Source organism: Ictalurus punctatus, chromosome 12 (assembly GCF_001660625.3).
Source record: "Ictalurus punctatus breed USDA103 chromosome 12, Coco_2.0, whole genome shotgun sequence".
Lineage (NCBI taxonomy): Eukaryota > Metazoa > Chordata > Actinopteri > Siluriformes > Ictaluridae > Ictalurus > Ictalurus punctatus.
The window spans coordinates 26832340-26855036 of NC_030427.2; the positions used below are offsets into that span (position 1 = coordinate 26832340).

At 39.9% G+C, this 22697-nt stretch overlaps 1 protein-coding gene across 2 annotated transcripts in view; it reads right to left on the reverse strand.

Moving 5' to 3' along the window:
* Positions 1 to 22697, reverse strand: part of npr1a (natriuretic peptide receptor 1a) — a 98371-nt gene that overhangs the window by 47223 nt on the left and 28451 nt on the right. For both annotated transcript variants that reach the window (XM_017482439.3, XM_017482438.3), the window contains exons 3-5: positions 20249 to 20436; positions 14741 to 14854; positions 4849 to 4984 (exon numbers count right to left, since the gene is read on the reverse strand). In XM_017482439.3, coding sequence (XP_017337928.1) covers positions 4849 to 4984; positions 14741 to 14854; positions 20249 to 20436 — 438 coding nt within the window. The remainder of the gene's footprint in view (positions 1 to 4848; positions 4985 to 14740; positions 14855 to 20248; positions 20437 to 22697) is intronic.

The following is a 22697-nucleotide window of genomic DNA, read 5'->3' on the forward strand; positions in this document are numbered from 1 at the left end:
GTCACATGGCGCATCTTGGCTCAAATCTGCGGAAAATCTGCTGTGATTATTATTTGTTTAATTTTTCATTAATTTCTGCGATGGCAAAATCGCTAGATCCTGGAGGGACTGAATAGAGTTGCCCATTGACTATGTTACATATTTCCTCTAACTCAGAATGACGATACATTGCTCAATCATTTTTTGATACTGGCTTGAAACTGTGCATCTCAAATACCTCGGCCACTGACTATGTGTTGTGTTCACAGTGTTGGTTCATTTGAAAAGTTACATCAATATTTACATGGTTTCATACAAGTTCCTTGTATTCAGAGTTGGGTTACACGGCTGCTGAAGTGGATTTTCTAATTAGGTGAAAGATGGATATTTGGATGGATGGATGGATGGTTGTATGGATGGATGGACGGATAGTCAGATGTATGGATGGATAGATATTTGGATGGATGGATGGATGGTCAGATGTATGGATGGACGGATGGATTGATGGATGGTTTGATGGATGGATGGATGGATAGACGGATGGACAGATGGTTGGATGGATAGATGGATGGGCGGATGGTTGGATGGATGGATGGTTTGATGGATGGATGGATGGTTGGATGGATAGATGGTTGGATGGATAGATGGATGGGCGGATGGTTGGATGGATGGATGGTTTGATGGATGGATAGATGGATGGATGGATGGATGGATGGATGGACGGATGGTTGGATGGATGGATAGTTGGATGGATAATTGGATGGATGGTTGGATGGATGGATGGTTTGATGGATGGATGGATGGTTGGATGGATGGATGGATGGACGGATAGTCAGATGTATGGATGGATAGATATTTGGATGGATGGATGGATGGTCAGATGTATGGATGGACGGATGGATTGATGGATGGTTTGATGGATGGATGGATGGTTGGATGGATAGATGGTTGGATGGATAGACGGATGGACAGATGGTTGGATGTATAGATGGATGGGCGGATGGTTGGATGGATGGATGGTTTGATGGATAGATGGATGGGCGGATGGTTGGATGGTTTGATGGATGGATGGATGGATGGTTGGATGGATGGTTGGATGGATAGATGGTCGGATGGATAGATGGATGGACAGATGGTTGGATGGATGGACGGATGGTAGGATGGATGGATGGTTTGATGGATGGATGGATGGATGGATGGTTTGATGGATGGATGGATGGACAGATGGTTGTATGGATGGATGGTTTGATGGATGGATGGATGGTTGGATAGTTGGATGGATAATTGGATGGATGGTTGGATGGATGGATGGTTTGATGGATGGATGGATGGTTGGATAGTTGGATGGATGGATAGTTGGATGGATGGTTTGATGGATGGTTTGATTGATGGATGGATGGATAGTTGGATGGATGGTTTGATGGATGGTTTGATTGATGGATGGATAGTACATTATTGAGATCCCCAAGGCGATATGTGGGGGCTACAACAGCCAAAGGCATTGGTAAAATAGAAAGCAATACAAATAATAAATAAATGCAGTCAGACATTTGACACATTAACAAATCACTCGCAGTGCAATGACTACTCAAGGTTGCAAGAATTTCCTTGTTTTATTGCACTTTTAACTCTCTACTTTGAGTTGTCAAATTAATGTAATTATGCCAATATTTTTGGTTAATTTTATACCTTCTTATAAAGAAAACCTGTCCATGGTTTGCAGGACAAGCCGACTAAGTACTCTTCCTACACTAAGCACAGTACATAACTTTATTTAATTAAACTCAGTCCTTGAGCAACGTCTTTTTTTTTTAACGTGTCCTCTGCTCAAGGCGATTTCCCACAAGCAACTTCACCTTAAAAGCAGAAACTGAAAAGCGTCTCAGTTCTCCACAAACTCTGTCCCACGTGCAAATCCCACGCAACTGTCTGAGAAGCGCTTAATTCTGTAGTCACGTCTGAGGTCTGATGTGCAATTCTCTGCGTTCAAATCCTCACCGTCCACGCCCTAAATGTTCACTGGCAAGATCCAGTTCAAGGGTGCTAGACTCCAGTCTTGGAGAATCACAGCAGCCGATGTTGTCCCTTATTTCACACATCTGATTCATCTCATCAGCCATCTTCCACCCCTGATCTGAGTACTTTAATGAAGTATGGCGTCTCTAAAAAAAATAACAGTGCAACCTACAGCAGTGGTTCTCAAACTTTTTTTGTAGCCAGTGTCCCCTAAATTCCATGTACCCCGTCAGTATGGATCTATTAAAAATATTTCAAATTATTTTTATTTGGAGCTTTCTATTCCTGAACTTTCCACATATGGCCTGAGTTGACTGCTCGGACCAACGTAATAACTTTGACAATGTGGGTTGTAACTTCCAACACTGTAACAAAAACAAACAAACAAACAAAAAACAAAATCATGGACCCCTTGGCTATGCTTCTGAGATCCCTGGAGGTCCCTGGACCCCACTTTAAGAACCATTACTCTACAGTATAGCTATGATTTCATCCGATTGTTAGGCTTGCTATCTATAGGTCAGACAGTCAGTACAGTAATGGTACATTCATGTAATGGAGTAGATCTTGCTTAGACTTTCGAGAGCAAGGACCTGAACAGCTTAACTCTCTGAGGCATCAAAACCTAAATTATTCACGCTGTTAGTAAACAAAACTTAAAGTAAGGATAGAACATTCTACATTTACCGTAAATTGTGAGTTCAGAAAAAGAATGGAGTGGTCTGTTCTATCTGAACGCGTTGTTTTAATCTATATAAAGGCGTAATAACATCTTGGAAACAGCGAAAGAATAAAATGCCACTTCTGTTCACGTCACATACGATGAAAGCAATTACGGAGACAAACGCATTATCTGAGTTGTGTTCGAAAGCATTACTAGCATGGTATAGCTCTCGTACCTGCCGAAACAAACGCACCGTTATTTCCACATAACGTTCTTTGATTTGGATCTCACCGGCTAAACTGTCGCTAGCCATCATGCTAGTCCATACAGCTAGCAAACACATACACAAAAACTAAACATCATTTGAAAACCCTTCTGTTTTTGATTTTCTTTTTTTTCTCTACCAAAAATATTCAGTGCTGTGACTGGCACGGTTGGTCATACTAGCATGTGTCTGGCAGATGTATCTGCACATCCTGCCGGTGGTCAGGGAGAACACTGCGAGGGAGAACGCAGTAATAGAGCACGCGGTGAGAGAAAACACGGTTTCGAAGCGTTCTCTCTCTGTGCACTCTCATACACGCTGCTCTTCTTCACCGGGCTCTCTCTGACGGGTTCTCCCGACCCTCTGCCTCACAGTGCTGCGAATAAAACCCACTGTGTGCTCATTTTACTCAAAACAAACTAAATATAACGAGGTAAATGGATCTCAGAGACTATTCCGAAAGAGGTGTGCATCTTTTCAGAATGACTAGCTGTGAGGTTTCCTAAGACGTACAACTCAACGATAGGTGACGCTAAATATTTTATTTCAAATGCGTAAAAACTTTTCATGAACCCGTCCAATTTGGACCCGGAAAACACCACAGATGGAACGCAGGGTCAAACGCAGCACAACCCAATGTGGATTTGTTGGTTCTAATTCGCTTGAGAAGAGGTGGTAATACTGAAATAAGTTCCTTCGCACGTTCATTTTTGAGTAGCACCGAAACAAGCTCGCGACTTGCGACCGAATTTAATTTCGAATGTGAAGTAGTTTCACCTCCTACAGCCTCAGAAGCGCTTTTTTTTTTTTTTTTTTTACTACAGCTACTATTCATTGTAGATCCAGTCAATAACGGATTGCTAGACATTTGCTAAACATTGTTTGGAGGGGGTGCACACATTTATTATTTTTTTACAGTTAAAAGGCTCCCTGGCTAGAAAAAGTTTCAGGCTGCCCGGTGTAAAGAGCTGCAAAGTGCTAGAAACACAGGACTGAGTTTCCCAAAAGCACTGCAAAGTGAAGATCATCTTAACTGCGAAAGAGAGCGCGTTCGATGTCATGCTTGCGCTACCGTTTAATGCTGATGATGATGATGCTGCGATGCTTTTGGGAAACTCTGCCCAATTTAGTTCAGTTTAGTTTATTGTCTCTAAGAAGGAAATTTGCTTTGCATTGAGACTGGTAATAATAATAAAAAAAAACAACAAGCGGAACATCAGATAGTGCCATTAGTGTTAATAGTAAGGCTAATATTGCTGAAGAAGGAGATGTATGATGATGTTCTTGATACCATGGTACCATGTGACCTACCGGCGAAAGAGCTCAACGCTCTAAATCTATCATATAAACGTATATCTTTCATACACTGGATCGTTGTTCACATATCAAGATGATTATGATTTTGTCTGTGTTATTGGCCAGCTAGTATTTGTTGTGGTTTCATATCTTGGAGAATATAAACAGAGCTGCTAAAATGCCCAACAGCGTAGAAGGAAAAAAACAACAACATTAGGACTATGAAAGAGAAGAGAGCTGTGGACAGAAGCAGATAATCAAGGAGTTTGAAGAAAACCCAGATGGTTAGTTACACTCCAGCATTAATGCTTCATGATATTTATGAGCATCTGCTGGGAAAATGTAGATATATTAGCATTACTGTAGCAGACTGGAAGGCATTTCCCATCTCTCTTCACAATGCATAATAGCATCATATTATGAAGATACACGCCAAGCGTTTCAGTTCCAAGAACAGGAATCTGAGGCTACACTGGATACGGGTTCACGGAAAGCGGACAGTTAAAGAATAGGAAGAGATGAAGTGATGTTTTTCCAATCTGTATGTCTGATTAGGAAAGCATGTTGCTGTTTCGGACACGACAGGAAGCACGGACGCCTAGATTTTCACCGGGGTTTAGGGACTGACCATAGAACGTACGGTTCCACATCCTCTTGGTGACCACGTTACCCGGCGGTTTCTGTCCATACTCGCTCATAGTCTCGTTCAGGGCATGAGAGTAGAGCAGCACTCCGTCATGGAAGCCTCCGGCTATCATGTTCATCTGCAAAAAAAAAAAAAAAAATGAACAAAAGAAACACAATGATAGTCAATATCTGAAACTGACTGACTGAGCACCGGTGTTTTGTGGTTAAATGGATGCCATGCAGTGCAGGTAATGTCACTCTGTGAGCAGACAATATCAGCAAACTCGTAAAAGGTCAAAGTGAGCTATTATTTCTACACTGAATATAAATATACACGCAGCACCATACATGCACTGCCGCGCTGAGAATAACCCCACCATCCAAAGTGACTCGGTGAAGGGCCTAGGGTTCCTATCCATTGACTCTTCAATGGACAGTGTGTGTGTGCGTGTGTGTGCGCATAGTGCATAGCAACATATTTACTACAGTCAAACATTGTACACTAACAATATATAGGCTTAATGGCAAATAAGTGTAGATATAAAGTAGGTGTATAAACTAAGCAACTGACTGTGAATGTAAGTGACGTGCTATTAATGAGTAGGATTACATGTAACGATCACGATGTTCTCGGACATATTAGCGAGCTAGCTTTGTGCGGGGGTCACCATATACAACTAGCTGGCTAGCTAGCCTTCCTGCGGGAGCTTCATATTGAAATGAAATGTTATGTGTTTCAAAATGTTTTTTTTTAGCAGATGTTCTCATCCAGAGCGAATCAAATTCCCAGCGAAGTAGCTTGAAACACACAGCGTTATTCGATGAGTTGACGTAATTTCCACTGAAACAGGAGGTCCGGGCGGGACATGTCGCGTGGTTCCCCTGCCTTTATAACTAGCAAATAGCTTTTGGTGTGACTCACAGCCCGGGCTACGTACTATAGTTAGTACTATTGATTTTTATCGTGTTGGGGGCGGGACACTTCGGATTCTAGAGAGCATTTGATTGGACAAAAAAAATCTGATGAGAAGCTGAAGCACAGAGTGATGTCATCAAAATTGTTGATCCATATTGGTGGTAGAGCGAGTCTGTACATTGTACAATGCGCATATCTTCTATGTTTTGGAGCACACTAACTTCTGAAATATTCATTACTAAAAGCCCCAAAACTTCAATTTGGATTTCATGGGGACTTTAAGAAGCGTTAAGTCGTGCAGTGTTTAGTCAATTTTAGCTGAATCCTGGCGTTCCCTCCTTCACGTGGGACTCAACTGGTAGGATCAAGACATCCACCAGCAGGATGATCCGACTGCAGTGAGAAAGCGATTTGATTCTGAATCGACTCGACTGCGTAAGTAAGTAAACTAAGCATGCTATGCATTTTGGGGTGGAGGTAGAATTTTTTTTTTTGCAGCTGTAACCTGTTTAAACTTGAGCCATGAGAAATAGAAACACAAAATAAATGGTGGATGATATAAACAAAATGATTTAAGAGGATGTCCTCAGCACTTCTCACTCCACAGCATGTTTCCTTTCTTGCATTTCGGTTTGTTGGTGCAGTGTGAAACCAAACCAAACAGCAAATAATCATAGTGCCATATGTGTGCAATAGTATAACGGTATAAGATTCATAACCTGAAACGTACAACTCAAGTCCTCAAGGTCAGGTCTGGCACCAATTATGGACAGATATTTTAATTACTTAATTACTTCATATCCAGCGATGGCTGCTGTCAGTTGATGTCAATCTGCGAAGCATAGAATTTATATTTATACGCATTTCTCACCGCTCTCGGGCCATGTCTTGTCACTACGTTTTTTTGTTTTTTTTTTATCATCTCTTCCCCTCAGCTTACATCAGTGTTCCCATTCTCCTGTGTCAACACGTTTGTTTCCATTCTTAATCACTACTGATGAATGAGAAAAATATGGGAGATGACAGAGCCCTGAAGGAAAACGCACAGCTATTACTCAACTCCAAGTGGCTTGAATTATGCAAAATTTAACAGCAAACTACCCAAGCTGGAAAAAACTAAACAATAAGTCAACCCCCCCCCCCAAAAAAAGAAACCCAACCCACCTGCCCATTATTTGCTCCAACAGCCTAGAGCTGTAAGGGAGGTCTAGGTCATAAGTGCTTTAATTTTTAGCTGCTGGAGCTGGAACTGCCCTGTACCAAGCACTCATCAATCAAACATGTATTATTATTTTTATCTAAGCAACAGCTGGAATGAACTCACCACCCACAGGTGGTTTACAGCAGGAAGGCCCAGCTACACTGTAAAACCGGATAAGGTCATTTAACTCAAAAAACCCGAGGAAACTAACTACCTCAAAATTTCCAAGTTGATAAATCAATTTCTTTTAGCCAAATACGCTTAAATATAACGAAGATTGAACTCAAACTTTGTAATCGGAAAGAAACTGTCGTTATATTTAAGTGCATTTCGCTTAGAGAAACGGATTTATCGACTTAAAAATTGAGGTAATTAGTTTCCTCAAATTTTTTGGAGTTAAATGAACTTATCCGGTTCTGTCTATCCAGAGTCTATCTTTAAAAAAAAAAAACTAAAAATAATTCCCAGCTCACACGTGCAAAGAAATGCTTCAAAAAACATGCCTTCAAAAATAATGAAATGAAATGTTTCTATGTTTTAAAAAATACTAATAATACTAGTACCAGTAAAAAGTAATAAATGAAACAAAGAAAAATATTTGGGGTGACGACCCTTTGCTTAAAAAAAAAAAATATATATATATATATATTTTTATATATATATGCATATGTGTGTGTGTATATATATATATATATATATATATATATATATATATATATATATATATATATATATATATATTAGTCTCAGGTAGATTTAGTGCAGTTTAATAAGGAAATAAGCTGTAAGTGTTATTGAGCATCTTGCAGAACCGGACACGGTTCTTTGGAGACTTTGACTGTTTGACCTTGACTTAGTTTTACAGCGAAACCCATCAGCCTTCATTGTGTGTGTGTGTGTGTTTTTGTCTGAAAACTGTCTCTTACCACTTAATACGCTGCTTTCTTTACTGACATACGAACATTTCTCTGTAAAATGTAATTTTATGCTAGAAAACGAATGTTTGGGAATCCGAAATGTTTTTTGTACCGACTCGATAATGTAGAAGTCATCGAATAAAAACGGTATAACTGTAAGTTTGTACGAAAAACAATAGGGCGCCTAAAACTTTCGCACAGAACCGTATGTGTGTATCGCATATGACATTGTGATCAGTGCTGAGTAGAACACTAACCGATTGTTTCTAATTGTTTCTATAGTAACAGCTCACACACAGGGACTTGTATGGATGACTTTACACGTAATATAAGGCTATTAATAAACGCCAGGAATTAGGTTACCTCGGGCACATACACTACAGGGCCAAAAGTTTGTGGACACCCGACCGTCACACGGAGGTTCTTCGCCAAACTCTTGCCACAAAGTTGGAAGTGCAAAATTGTATAAAGTGTCATGGTTTCCCATGACGGGAACTAAGAGGCCCATACCTGTTCCGGCATGGCGACGCACCTGTGCACAAAGCGAGCTCCATGAAGACACAGTGTGTTAAGGTTGGAGTAGGAGAACTCGAGCGTCCTGCACAGAGCCCTGACCTCAACCCCACTGAACACCTTTGGGATGAACTGCAACCCAGTCCTCACTAATGCTCTTGTATCTGAATGAGCACAAATCCCCACAGCCACGCCCCAAAATCCAGTGGAAAGCCTATCCAGAAGAGTTGAGCTTATTATAACAGCAAAGTGGAAATAAATCTGGAATGAGATGTTCAACAAGAACATACGGGAGGTGTGATGGTCGGACGTCCACATACTTTTGGCCACATATAGTGTATTTATTCATTTTAAGTATAACGTTGTTCATATTTAACAGCTGTGAGACTGCGTTGTTATTATCCTACTTAATCTGTGTTCGGTGTTTTCCTTTGGTGAAGATATATGAACGCGAGACTAAGTTTAGCACCAGCTGCTGTACGACTCGGAGTGGAAGCAGAACAGCGGCGAATTGGTGCTTCCACTTCTTGACAGAATGAGCAGTGGAACGTAAAGGAGAGGGGGAAGAAAAAGAGGCGCTTCCAAAAAGAGCAACCGGATAGAGAGAGAGAAACAACGAACGGGGAGATGAAAAAGTGAAGTTGCTATGGCAACTATAGACATCTGCTGCATGGACTCATGCACATTGAACATGTGTGCGTGACAGAAAGAGACACAACGATTGAGAGAGAGAGAGAGAGAGAGAGAGAGAGAGAGACGGAGAGACAGAGGGAAAATGAAATGCAAAACGATGGTAGAAAAGGAGAGATTTATAGAGAGGGCGAGCGAGAAGGGAGCAACAAGTACCCTACAAGTTTCAAGTCCAGATTAAATCATGATGATGATCATCATCATTTTTATATACGCATTACTTTCCATATGTAAACATTCTATTCTATTCGTAGGACTGCGTTAAACCCGACATTCACCGGCCACTTTAATAGGAACACCTGCTCATTCGTGCACTCATCTAATCATCTTCATGCAGCGGCGCAACGCATAATATCATGCAGATACCGGTCAAAAGCGTCAATTAATGCTCACATCAAACATCAGAATGTGATGAAGACTTGATTAATTTAATACTTGTTTGATAGTTTTACAGTTCTACTCTCTTGACTTAGTAACTCATGATGATCTAAATTTGATGTCATTATTTTGACCCAATCTCTCAATATCTAACATCCTACACTCTATGAATCATTCACTTGCTTAACTGGAATTCAGTCGACACACACCGGTACATGTCTAATGGCTGGGAATGGCGATCAAAGCTAAACCATATAATGCAAACATAGCTAGATGGGATCAGAGCAGATTCTACGCATTTTAGTAAGAGCACTACTCAGACAATACCTCAGCATTTGGAACAGATCCAGAGTAATAGTGAGAGAGAAACTGAGGATAATGTCATGATCCGGATGCACACACGTGATACAAATCTGAACTGATGCCCCACATCACATCATATGCATCATATCCGCTCCATTCCATATGGAGTCACGTCACATTTTCACTCTTGTGTCACGACGCCAAGAGAGCGTTTCTTCCCCCCATCTATATCGAACCTTGTTATCTCTGATTACTTCATTCTTTAGTCCTGATTGCCATTCCAATTTGTGTCTCTGACTTTAACCAACCTCAATTTGTTAAATTAGCTGCCATATTAATGAAGTGCCCCGCATGCAGGACTCATGCCTGCTTACCAACACTTCCTGTCACTTCATTAACTGCATTTCTTTTCTCAGCTGTCTCTCTTTCCAGCCCTCACTCCCTTGTTTCCTATAATGGCTGCCACAGCTCCAGACTCCCACGCTCGCTGCTTGAACAGGAGCCACTCTCGGCTAATTCAACATCCGCCGCTTGATTCTGTCTTATTAATAATAAACAACGGCAGAACGCTGCCTCAGCAAATGCTCCTGCTAAAAAAATAATAATAATAATTAAAAAAAAAAAAAGCATGTCTGTCAAATATGAATTAAGAGGCACTGGCTATGGAAAAAAAAAAAAAAAAAGGAAAACAGCATACCACAGAGGATTAAGATTATACACTAATTCTGTCGAATAAAAGCAGGCTTGGGTCCCAAACGCTAGTTTTCATAACGAGGTACTCGAACAGGAGTAGTCCAGCATTTTCAGAAATGTCATCGAATCTGTTTAAGAAGACATCCCATTGGCTGCTGCTTTCTGGTATTTACATGGTGTTATTGTCTGTGTGAAATTATCACAGTATGTTACCCATAATGCACCACGTCAAGTATTTAAACAGCATGCGGTAAGGTGATTTACACTCAAATGCTGGAACGCAATGAAACAAATATTATGATTACGCAACTTGACCTTGTCCTATTCATCTAGCATTGATTTATGTGCTTATCTGTACCAATATAAGGCTTCATTTTTCTGATTGGTCAAATCACAAAAGCAATCCAAAGCACAGGTTTCTATCAAGGCACTCATTCTAATGCTATCATCTCTATGGTAACTTACTGTACACAGCGACTTGTAAGGCGGACTCTCTAGATAAACACATTAAAAAGCATGTAATTGTTGATATTTTGTATTTTCCCTTGAGTAGATTTATTGAACTTTTTTTTTGGAAGGAGTCTCCAGTGTCAGCGACAGAGACACGGGAAAGTGTTCAGTTTTGTGGACGATCCATGGCACTAAAAGTCACTTTAAATGGATAAAACGTATGACGTGTTGTTCTTTAAGTAATAAAAAGAAACGTTCAAACTGGCAAATTACTGTGGTACAAGAGAAATCAAGCACTTCGGGTGTTAACTTTTTGTGTTAGGATTGTGTTTTTATTCCTTACTTAAAACAATCACCTATCGGTTAACTAACTGCTAAATAATCCTGTTTTAGCAGCTCTTCTGTGACGCGGTAAGTCCCAAGGACATTTCTGTTACATAAAGTGAAATTTCATGACATACAGTATATTCCATCCATCCATCCATCTTCTACCGCTTACTCCTTTTCAGGGTCACGGGGAAACCTGGAGCCAATCCCAGGGAGCATCGGGCACAAGGTGGGGTACACCCCGGACAGGGTGCCAGTCCATCGCAGGCCAACATACAGTATATTAAACAAGCATATTTGGGATACACCCTGAATTAATGACATTTGGACTGGCATTAAAAAACCCATTTAGTGAATACGTACTCGTGTCTGATAATTAAATTCATAAGTAGGAAAGAGAAGTATTTGAGAAGTAAAAGTGTGCGTTTGTGGGGCTCTTACCAAAGCACTCCATTGGGATTTCCATTAGTGCTTTTTGCCAGGGACAATATAAAGTCCTCTATCAATCACGGTATCCTTTAAGCGGATAGATATTTCCATGGATTAACAACGTGTCAGCGATTTCACGCTTTTAGAGAAAAATATGTGTAATAGGCATGCGCTCGCTCGTTCCTGATATACAGTAATATAGCTCGATACTGAATGGGCACAAACGTTTTATTATTGAACATGAAATATCCCTGATGAAGGTCATATAAATTTGTACATTATGGTTGAATTTTACTCTGATTATTATTTATAATTAGGTATTTGTAGTTTTGTAGTGCAATCTGTGTAATATATAAATAAATAAAGATATACATATATATATATATATATATATATATAAAAGAAATAATGTACAATGAACCATAAAGGTGGATGCCATATTTTGACACGAAGATTGTGATAATATCATAAACTGCGAAATGCTAGGCCAGTTTTCACGACGTGATATTGAGGCAAATACATCCATCCCTTCTGTTGTTTTGTTTCCGTGCTCGCACATAAATAAATAAATAAACAAAACAAGCTTTCCCCGAGCATATTTTAGCATGTTAAACTGCTCTGCTGAGGGAACACACACTGCCAGCAGCACACTGGAGCCTGATTAAAGTAATGCCAGTACATTTCTCCACGCTGCCTCCTGAACAGCTTCAGATCTCGAGAAAACAAAGAAGCATTGTTGCTCCCTGTGGAGGTGTGTCGAGTGGAGCGAGTGGCCAAAACCCCTCAGGTCTGGTCTGCTGTTTAATGTCACAGAGTTTAGGTTAAAAACCGGAGTGCTTAGAAGACACACCGGGAACAGGAGAGATGAGAAAATCTCTCGAAATCAAATGAAAACGATTTAAAAACCGCGATTATAGCTATATATAATTTATTTATCTTTGTAAACGGAAATGGTCACCAGCCAGCGTTCACCAGACCTTTCCATCGATTGTCCTTCATGTCAACTAATGACTCCATTAAGATAGGCAAGGAAATCTATATAAAAATCCCGTTCTTAGCTCATACAAAATGACGCACTCCTTGTAGGCAGTTCTTTAAGTTAGGAAGAAAACATTTAGGAAAATATTCAACCACAGGGTGATGCGATGTCTCCCCGAGCAGAGCCGAGTTACTATTGATTATTTTCCTATAATAGGATGCCCTGAAGTGTTTTATTCTTCTTATCCAATTGCAGTCGGACGTCTACATGAACAAAGCACTGACACTGGAGACTCCTTCCAAAACGCTAAGTAAACATCTTCTCACAGAAATCTGGCAGAGCGTCCGCCATACAAGTCCGCGGGTATGCTACTATAGAAACGATAACATATTAGAACACGCGTGTTAATATAAGCGTGTGATCTGCCTCACAGGTACACTAGGGTCTGCGCCATGCTGCTACAGAAAATGAATCGACACCTTCAGAATCGGCACTGCGGTATAATACCGGTCATTTCTAAATGCACTAGTTTACCTCACAAAGTCTCATGACTGAAATGAACTCTCTTAATGCACAGAGTGCATTCTGGGAAGGTTCTGCCAAAACCTTCCTTCCTCATGATATAAAATATTACAGTTCAAGATACTTAAAGAAAGTTCGAGTCAATTTCACGGTTCAAGTCCATGTTATTCTCATAATCTGTGTCTAATTTCTGAGTTAACCAAACGACGGGTTTTTTTTTTCATGTTTAAATGATTTGCTGTGTTTCAGAAGAATGAGAAATCATGAACAGGTTTTCATCCGGCTTTAAGTTGAAGCTAATGCACGAAGCAGGAAGGTCATTAATATTGTTTGTTGTTGTGCTTTTGCTGTATTCACGGTACAAGCACTAAAATCTTCCATTAAAGTACCCCTCACCCCCGCAAAAAAAAAAAAAAAAAAACCCCAAACAAGCACTCCTTACACAATGATGGCTTTAGAACGTACTGTACACGCTACATTCTAAAAGCCTTCCCTGAAAGCACATGGCGCAACACGCTGCCTGAAACATTATCAGTGTACGATTTATCGCAGAAACAAACTTTTGACTGTTACAGGAAGCAGTTGCGCAGGAACACCGGCTGAAAGTTCACAATGAGCTGACTCACTTTCCTTCAATAAATATTGTTCCTTCCTACATGTCTGTAAAAGGTAAGCTACCCGGCACAAACACACAAACACCGGCTTCGTCAGGATGAATCAGTAACACGCCACGAAAAACAAGTCGAATCCTTAAAGTACCTCAGACACCATTCAAATTTTAAATACGCGTTCAATGCTTAATAAACTATTCAGAATGTCCTAGGAAGCTCTCAACAACCTTACCCTTATTAAAAATGGCTAAATCTATACATATAAACGGACATGCACTTTGGATATTTGGGAAATTATGTCCCATGTCATCCCTAATAGTTAGCCAGCTAAGTCAAATGCTAGCAGACAAGCTAGCATTCGTCACAAATAGACACAAGGAAGATTTGGTTTTTGGATTTACACCATACTATTTTTTAAGCCTGTAAAAATACACTAAAAGACATAACAGGCTATGTACCAGGCATGTTTTTGTTTATTAGTAGTTAGCTAGCTAGCTTAGCATACCGGTTCTGCAGCTAAAAAGTGCCTAAAAAAGCCTATTTTCTGGCATTACTTAGTACAGAGTAGAGACAATATCTCTTTTCCTAAGGGAAAAGTATAGCTTTTGATACTTGTGCAAACATGTTTAGATCAAAACCAGTCTAATCTAATATAATCAGATTCCTTGAGTATATAAACATTTAAAAAGGTTCTTAAGGGATAATTTAATTTGAATCACTGGATAAAGAAAGATTACCTGATCTGTCACTTCTTTTATTTTTTTTTAAAACAAATTCCCGTCGCGTTTATTTACACAGGAAGGAATATTCCAGTGGAATTGGCAACGTAGCTCTAACTGACCAACTTCCTGAGTAATTTTTTTTGTTTGTTGCTGTTGTTAAAGAAAGTCACAAAACAGATCCAAACCCTTCTGTTGTTTCGATTGTGGTAATTAAGTTTTAAGTTGAACCTTTCCATACTTACCAGTGAGTCACCTATGCTGAAGTTGAACATTTTCTTGGCATCTGCCTTCAACTTGGACACAAATTGTTTGTATTCGGCGTTCTGGGGCTCTTTGTAGGTCACAATCTTTACACTCTGAGAAAGAAAAGAAAAAACAACAAGGTAAAATGTATCATAAGTAGATGAAACGGCAGAGACAAATGTATTCTGTTTTAGTTCACAGTTATTTTCAATATTATATATATATATATACTTAAATCTTTGTTACATTTGTACTAAAGCTACGTTCACAATAGAAAGCCATAGTGCAACAAGCATATGATGTGCTAAAGTGGCAAAACCAAATGATTCCTCAAATGATTCCTTGAATGATTCCTCAGACCAATCCTACAGTATGGCATGTGTGGTTTCTTCAATTCCCCACTCACAACTTTAGTTCCTACTTGCCATTATTTCCCACGGTAAAATTTAAGACAAAACTTTGTTTCCTAAGATGGTTTCGTCTTATTACGTCATACGCAACGTCTCATGAAATGTCTCTAGAGACATTAGGGAGCTTGAAAAGCTTGAACGGAAGTAGCGCAGGTCATTACAGCTCTAGTGAGTGTACATAGCTAATACAGTTAGCTTGCTTTTGCTAATCAACCCAAGCCTAGTTAGCTTTAACGGCTGTACTGTGTCTTTTCCTAACTAAAACATAATGGACAGTACAAACGACAAGAGTAGTGATCGCTAAACACCCACAAGAGACGAACCACAGGTGACGCAAGTAACTTGTTGCTAGCTAGTGTGAACGTAGCATAACATTACTCCTCACAGAAACTTGTATATGAGTTTTTAAAGACAAAATACGATTGATATTGTGCTTGTTTTGTTCGCTATGTTGTTTATTTCGTTCTCCGATCCCAGTCACACTATTACATCTTGGTGAAGTTATATTAAGTTGGATGTAAAAGAAACCAGATACCTATTCCTGACAGTATATCGAGAAAAAAAAAAAAACCAACTTGTATACCACGTTGCCTTATTTGTGTCCTGAAAAACCTGTATACTGTATTTAAGATTACAAGAACATGTCAGACATGTCATACCATCTACAGGAATCTAGTTATCAGTTTTGTTTTGTTTTTTTGGATCAAATGTCTATACACATGGCATCTTTCCTCTGTGTGACCCTGTTTCCTCATGTCCTTGTAGCTCAAAACATTGATCAGATGATTTCTATTTGATTTCAAATCTAATAGCATATTTAAATGCCTACATTGGTTTTTAAAAGTGCCATTTATACAAGCCAATACTGGATGGTCTAGATATTAAAACAGACACAGCTAATGCATTCAAACCTACATTAAAACCTTGTATTTTTTTTTTTTATCGTTTAAAAAAAAACAAAACGAATTATCCTCAGCCTGAGCATGACCTCAGGTAAATCACTCAAAAGCTGCTAGAGGAACGATGACCTATACCTAATGATACAGTGAGCACTGCACCGAGCAGAACGATGAATTACTCCTAGAATATCTATATAGTATTAACATGGACCAAAGGAAACATTTGGTCATAATGATGTACTGTAACTTGAAAGTCAAAACATTTTTCAGTAATTTTATTCAATAAAAATGAATACAATTTCTTATATTCCTGTAGCAGGACATAGTATAGATGGAATTGCTCTTTTTTTTTTATTTTTATTTCTGAGTGTCTTATGTCTCTGTTGTCTGGGTGTCAGATGCGGTTCTGTGTATGCGGTCAGCGCCTTCAGGATTAATCAAAGAGTCTGTTCGTGAAAGTGCTGCGTTTGTCATTCATCAGCGCTGAGCCCAATCAGTTCAGACAAACACGTCGCTGTACAGCACAGAGCATGTCGAGCAGCCTTCATCGGCACCGACCCTGTCACTAAAAAAAAACAGACGCAAACAAAACACGTCTACAGTAAATAAAGAATAAACACATTTAAAAAACAACAAAAAAACAACGATCTGGTCTGCTTTTTCCTCTATTTCTCGCACAGAAGTGCGTATACATATAACGCGTTCCATTCCCTTTCCAACATCAGCATTGTTCTCCGTCTTATAGCGTGTGAATTCAATCCTAAAAATACTAACGTGCGCATCAGTCACTGTCCTCAGAGGATGTCTAACAGCTCGGATGACAGAACCTTACACTGTTACAATCCTCCTGGCTCTCATCGCACAGACGTGCCTGTAAATACCTCGGCTGCTTTATACCACTTACTGCTTGATTTACACGAGCAGAATATAAAGTACAACCTAAGGAGCTGAAGCATGGCCTTATAAGATAGGATCTGAGTTCAAAAGAAAAAGAAGAGAAAAAAAAAGACAAGAGCTCAAAGGCCTTTTAAGGTGATTTTTATTTAGTTATTTATTTATTTTTTACGTTACAGAACCAGAAACCTGACCATGTGACATGAGACTGAAAATGGAGATGAATCCTGGCTAATTGCGGACATCCATCAATGTGCAGAAGCAGACAGAACCTTACTTTAAAACATCTCACACTGATGTAAATACAGTGTGATAGTGTGCTGGCTGCTGTTCTGTTCTAGTGATTGGAATTTCGGGAAATACAGATGTGAAATACAGATGTGAAAAGAAAGCTTTCTACAAAGGCCATCTACAGTATTCGACACTAGATCTTACCAGGATAGCGATCCCACACAAGAAGAAGAAGAAGAAGAAGCCTTTTTTGTGTTTTACACTATATATGTATATATATATATATATATAGTGTCTTTTTATATGTATATTTGTCACATACAGTTGTGCCCAAAAGTTTGCATACCCCTTGCAGAATCTGTTAAATATTAATACTGTTAACTTGTAAACTTTTGAACGGGATGATCGGTGTAAATTGTTATTATTTTGTTTAAAGATCTTTTTTTCTTTTCATTTAGTACCGAGCTTCAGATGCTAAATAAGATAGTATTTTGTCTTCTGGGAGACATGTAACTAAGAATTTACACCAATCATCCTGTTCAAAAGTTTACACCCCCTTGGACCTTAATGTATCGTGTTGCCTTCTTCAGCGTCGGTGAACGTGTGCACCTTTTGTGACAGTCGTGTACGAGTCCCTCAGTCGTCCTCAGTGTGATTAGATGGATCTCGACATCATATAGTCGCCGTTGGAAAGGAGTTAAATATGCAGAAGATGCTGGGAAAGTAAAGAATGTGCAGGACCTGGAGGATTTTTCTGAAGAACAGTGGGCGGTTTAATTGCTCAGGACAAACAAGGGACTCACAACCGTGTATATTACAGCAGAGTGAAATTCCAGGGTCAGCCATGATACAGCGCCCCCTGGAGCAGAGATCCAGGTTAAGGGCCTTGCTCAAGGGCCCAACAGTGGCAGCTTGGTAGTGCTTGGGCTTGAACGCCTGACCTTCTGATCAATAACCCAGAGTCTTACCCGTTGAGCCACACACCAAATAAGTTGCACAAGCAACTTTTTACTTTCATGCAATGTGGGACTGTGTATGAAGGCAACGAGTCTGAAGCTGATGGGACAACAAAGACCATGTTCATTAATGTCCAGTGGCCCTTACTAACTACCTGTTCAGGGTTGCGGTGGTTGGTTAGGCTACATAAAAAATATAGCAAGCAAAAATAATACCTCTGCAAGGTCACACCTGTTCCTGTTTCACATCTAAGTCGAGATACAGATATGAGTATTTGCAGCGTTAAACAGATACAGATCGTGGCATTGCGTTACACCCCTACTGGAACGTTGTGCGCTAATTCCTAAACTACCCCAGGGTTGAACTTTTGATCAAAGTGCTCAACTCTCAATTCCTCAGCTCTGATTTCAGATTCAATTCTCTCTCCCTCGTTATTGTAACTGGATAACCGTTTGCTAAAATGCCCAATCGGAAAAGGTCACCAAATGCAAATCCTCGTGCTCAGTATGACTCGATTAACATTTTAAATCAGAGGACTAAGCCTCCCAGCAGTGTTCGAGTAGTGTCTTAGCCGCGTACTGTATACGCTGCTGAATGTGTAATACTGTTCCCTGGGGTGAAACCTATTAGAATTCGAATCAGCTTGGAGCTTGTTAATTGCTAAACAAAGGTTGGCATTTATTTTAATCATTAGGAATTATAATGAATAAATAATATCTGAAACAAATAAATAAATAAAAAGAATACCTCTGTGATTCATGACTACCGTTGTGTAAACAGTGTGTGCTGTGATAGGAAAATACTCAGTGGTGTAGTGGTCTGATTCTTACAGTCCCCTGTAATTCAATTGTTTTTGCTGTAGACTGAAGACATTTGGGTTTGAGATCAAAATGTGAATATATGAGAAGAGAGTTCAGAATTTCAGCTTTCATTTCCTGGTATTTATATGTAGACGTGTTAAACGACATAGAACATAGCACATTTTGTATCAGACCACCCGATTTGAGGCAAACTAAAATACTTGGCATGTGACTGACAGGTGATTCTTGTTACCCAGGTTTGTCCTGTTAGATTGATTGTTTACACAAACAAGAAACAGCTCTGAACATCAAACTCTTGGTTTTAGCCTTCAGTTTCACCTGTGAAGTCTGCATTTGTTGTTAAAAAGGTTAAGCCAACATGAAGATCAGAGAGCTGACTAAGGGGAGAAAAGCAAGCCGTTTTGAAGCTGAGAAAAGAAGGGAAAATCTATCAGCGCCATTGCGTAAGCGTCAGGTATAGCCGATACAACAATTTGGAATGTCATGAAAAAGAAAGAAACCACTGGTGTACTGTGAGAGCTGTGAAGAAAAACCCCAAAAACAACAGTCATTGACATCATGAACAACCTCCACAGGGCAGGGGTGAAGGGAATCACACTTTGAGAGCTGAAATATACAGGCCATACCACAAGATGCAAACCACACATCAGCAGTAAGAATCGGAAAGCCAGATTGGAATTCGCACAGAAATACAGAGATGAGCCACAAAAGTTCTACCAAAGTGTGGAGAAAGAAAGGATCTGCTCGTGATCCAACACATACGAGTTCACGTGTGAAACATGGTGGAGGTAGTGTCATGGCTTGGGCTCGCATGGCCGCTTCTGGAACATTCTCACTAATCTTTATTGATGATGGAACTCATGATGGGAGCAGCAGAACGAATTCAGAAGTTTACAGGAACGTTTTGTCTGATAATTTACAGAGAAACGCATCCGAATTAATCAGGAGGAACTTCATCATGCAGCAAGACAACGATCCAAAACACACACTGACAACTCAACAAAGGACTTCCTCACCAGGACGTAACCCGGTGGACCAACATTTCACCTCCTGAATGGAGAAACCCCCGAGAAACAAACAACAACTGAAAGAAGCTGCGGTAAAAGCCTGGAAAAGCATCACAAAAGATGATGGTGATGTCAGTGAGTCGCAGATCACCTAACAATTGATTGGTCTGATATAAAAGGTTCTGTTTTATGTTGTTTAACACACTGAGTTGCAAATACCAAGAAATAAAAGCTGAACTCTCTTTTCATATCTTTCGATCTCAAACCAGACATTAAAAGCTGACTCACTTTAAAGGCTTCCTTGACAACGTCATCGTCTGCGTCTCCTTGAGCCCAGGGTTTAGCCGGACGTCCCTGCACGCTCTCTCCAAACAGATCAATGAAGAAAAAGACGTATTCCTCCTGGGGAAGCCGCTGCTTCCTGAACTGCACCATCAGCTTCCTGAATGTCTGCAGCTTACAGCAAACGTACACCACTGGAAGCAGAGAAAACATTCGTCTTAACACTGGGCCGTCTTAATGAGGTTGATTTGCAGAGCATGAAAAAATAAAGCGACTTTGGAAATGAAACACAGCCTTGCGTCTCAGATACATGTGTGTGTGTGACAGCCTGCGAACACCTTAGTAAGTAAATATAAAGTAAAAAAAATAAATATATATATATCTCTAACATGGGCAAATTTATCGGATATTTCTTATTACGAGATTCTGTTGTCGGATAATTTTGCTTCTTTCTAGAAAGCGACACATAAACTTAGAAAAACGATCAGCCAATAGAAGAATTTATCAAGCTCGAAATGAGCACAAATGTCTAGAAAGATGTTTAATAGTCATATATTCTGCCTATTATAATCTTATATCAGACAGGAAGTACCAGATAGTAGAGTAAACTATTTTTACGATATGTTGACTTGCCGACATGTTGTTTTTTTGGTAGTGGAACCCTGTCGGATGCGGCTAAATCCGGCAAACGGCCAAGATAACAAGAGATAAAACATTGATATGAAGCTTTCTTATAAAGATTCGTTTATTGAACATTTATAGAAGGTGTCTCCAGAATCGGCGCTTTGGAATGCTCAGTTGGTTTTCCGCCACGGGAAAGTCTTCAACGATAGCACTTTACGGTTACTTGGTAGCATGGCAAGCTGTGTTTTTTTGTCCTATTAACGAAAATGAGAGAAAAAGAGAGGCAAACAAGTGTTTATAGCTGTTGTAACATAAGCGGTAATAGTAACTAAATCCTTTTGCGTAGCGTAACTATAAATGGATAAAAACTACGTTTCGTTTGTTATAAAATTTAAAAAAAAAAAAAAAAAAGTCCTGATTGGTAAATGACTGTGGTTTAAAAGGAATGAAACACTTCAGGATGTGGTGTTATTGGGAAAATAATACACTTCAGGGTGGTGCCGGGCTGCATTACACCAGCCCACGGTGGATTATTCTCCTATACAGTAATATGGGATGGAGATACTTGTACTATAGTAGAAATGGTCACCATGTCAGAGGTTTTCCCCAGACTGCCACACGTCAGAGATTTACACGTCTAGCAGGAAGTAGAATTATGATGATTATAATCACATATAAAAGCGACGAGACAGTGGGGAAGCTGAAAAGATGGCGTTCCTGCCTTTGACCTTTCAATCCTGTTGTTTCACTCTCTCTTTGCACTTCCACACTAGAACTAGTCGGCCTAGTGTCCTGTTTTAGCAGTACCGTACTGTCCTGTGTTGTTACCGCACGTTTACACGTGCACTTTATGTAGAAATGTGTAGATCTTATTTAGTTCTCAGTCGTCTGATGTGGTTAGTGTGTCGTTTTATGTAGCACCGTGGTCCTGGAGGAACGCCGTTTCGTTTCACTGTGTACTGTACCAGCTGAAATGACAATAAAGCCACGTGAACTTGACTTACTAGTTACCGGCACACCAAAGAAAGTAGAAAGAAGGAAGGTCTTGACAGTGTGTTCGTTGGCCTGTCTGTGTCTACCGGACTCCTTCTTACCTGACACTAGAGTCACACGATATATAGTTTACTATCGCAGCCAACATGACTAACTCCTAAACGCCGAATCTTACAGAAACACCAGAAAGAAACTCTCAGAGGGTCTCAGGAAGAATTCAGTGCAGCAGTAAGTAACTGCACACTGTAATCAGCAGGGATCGCGAAGGAGCTTGTGAATACAATAGCAGGTGTCACGTACAGGACGTTACCGAGACAGACTACATACTTGATTAGCGATTTCTTTTCAATGTGGCTCGAAGGAGAAAGTAGACGTCAATAGTTTACGCACACGTTGTCCAATAACACCAAAAATGACTTGCCCAGAATGTACCAAGCTTGTTATCTGATGCAGACATGGCGTAAGAGTCGTGACGGAAAGGGCTGAGATGGATGCAGATGCAGTTAAGCGGTTTACGTAAAGAACAAGCCAGATAAATCCAAAAACGTGAATCAAAATCAGGAAAGGCACACACGCAGAGCTCAGGCTGATGAGCAAACGACAAGATCGGGGATTAATCCAAGCACAATACTTCGGGTTTAAATACACAAACAAATCAAGGAACGAACTGGAAACAGGTGAGAGTAATTAGAAAGCACGCGGGAGATAACCAATGACAGGACATGGTAGGCATGAGTCAAAACAAAACAACGTAAACTACTACATAACAACTTGGAAGATGGCACTGTTGCACTGGGGGCTGCAGAGGCGCTTAGCGCAGGGGGGAAATATGTGCCAA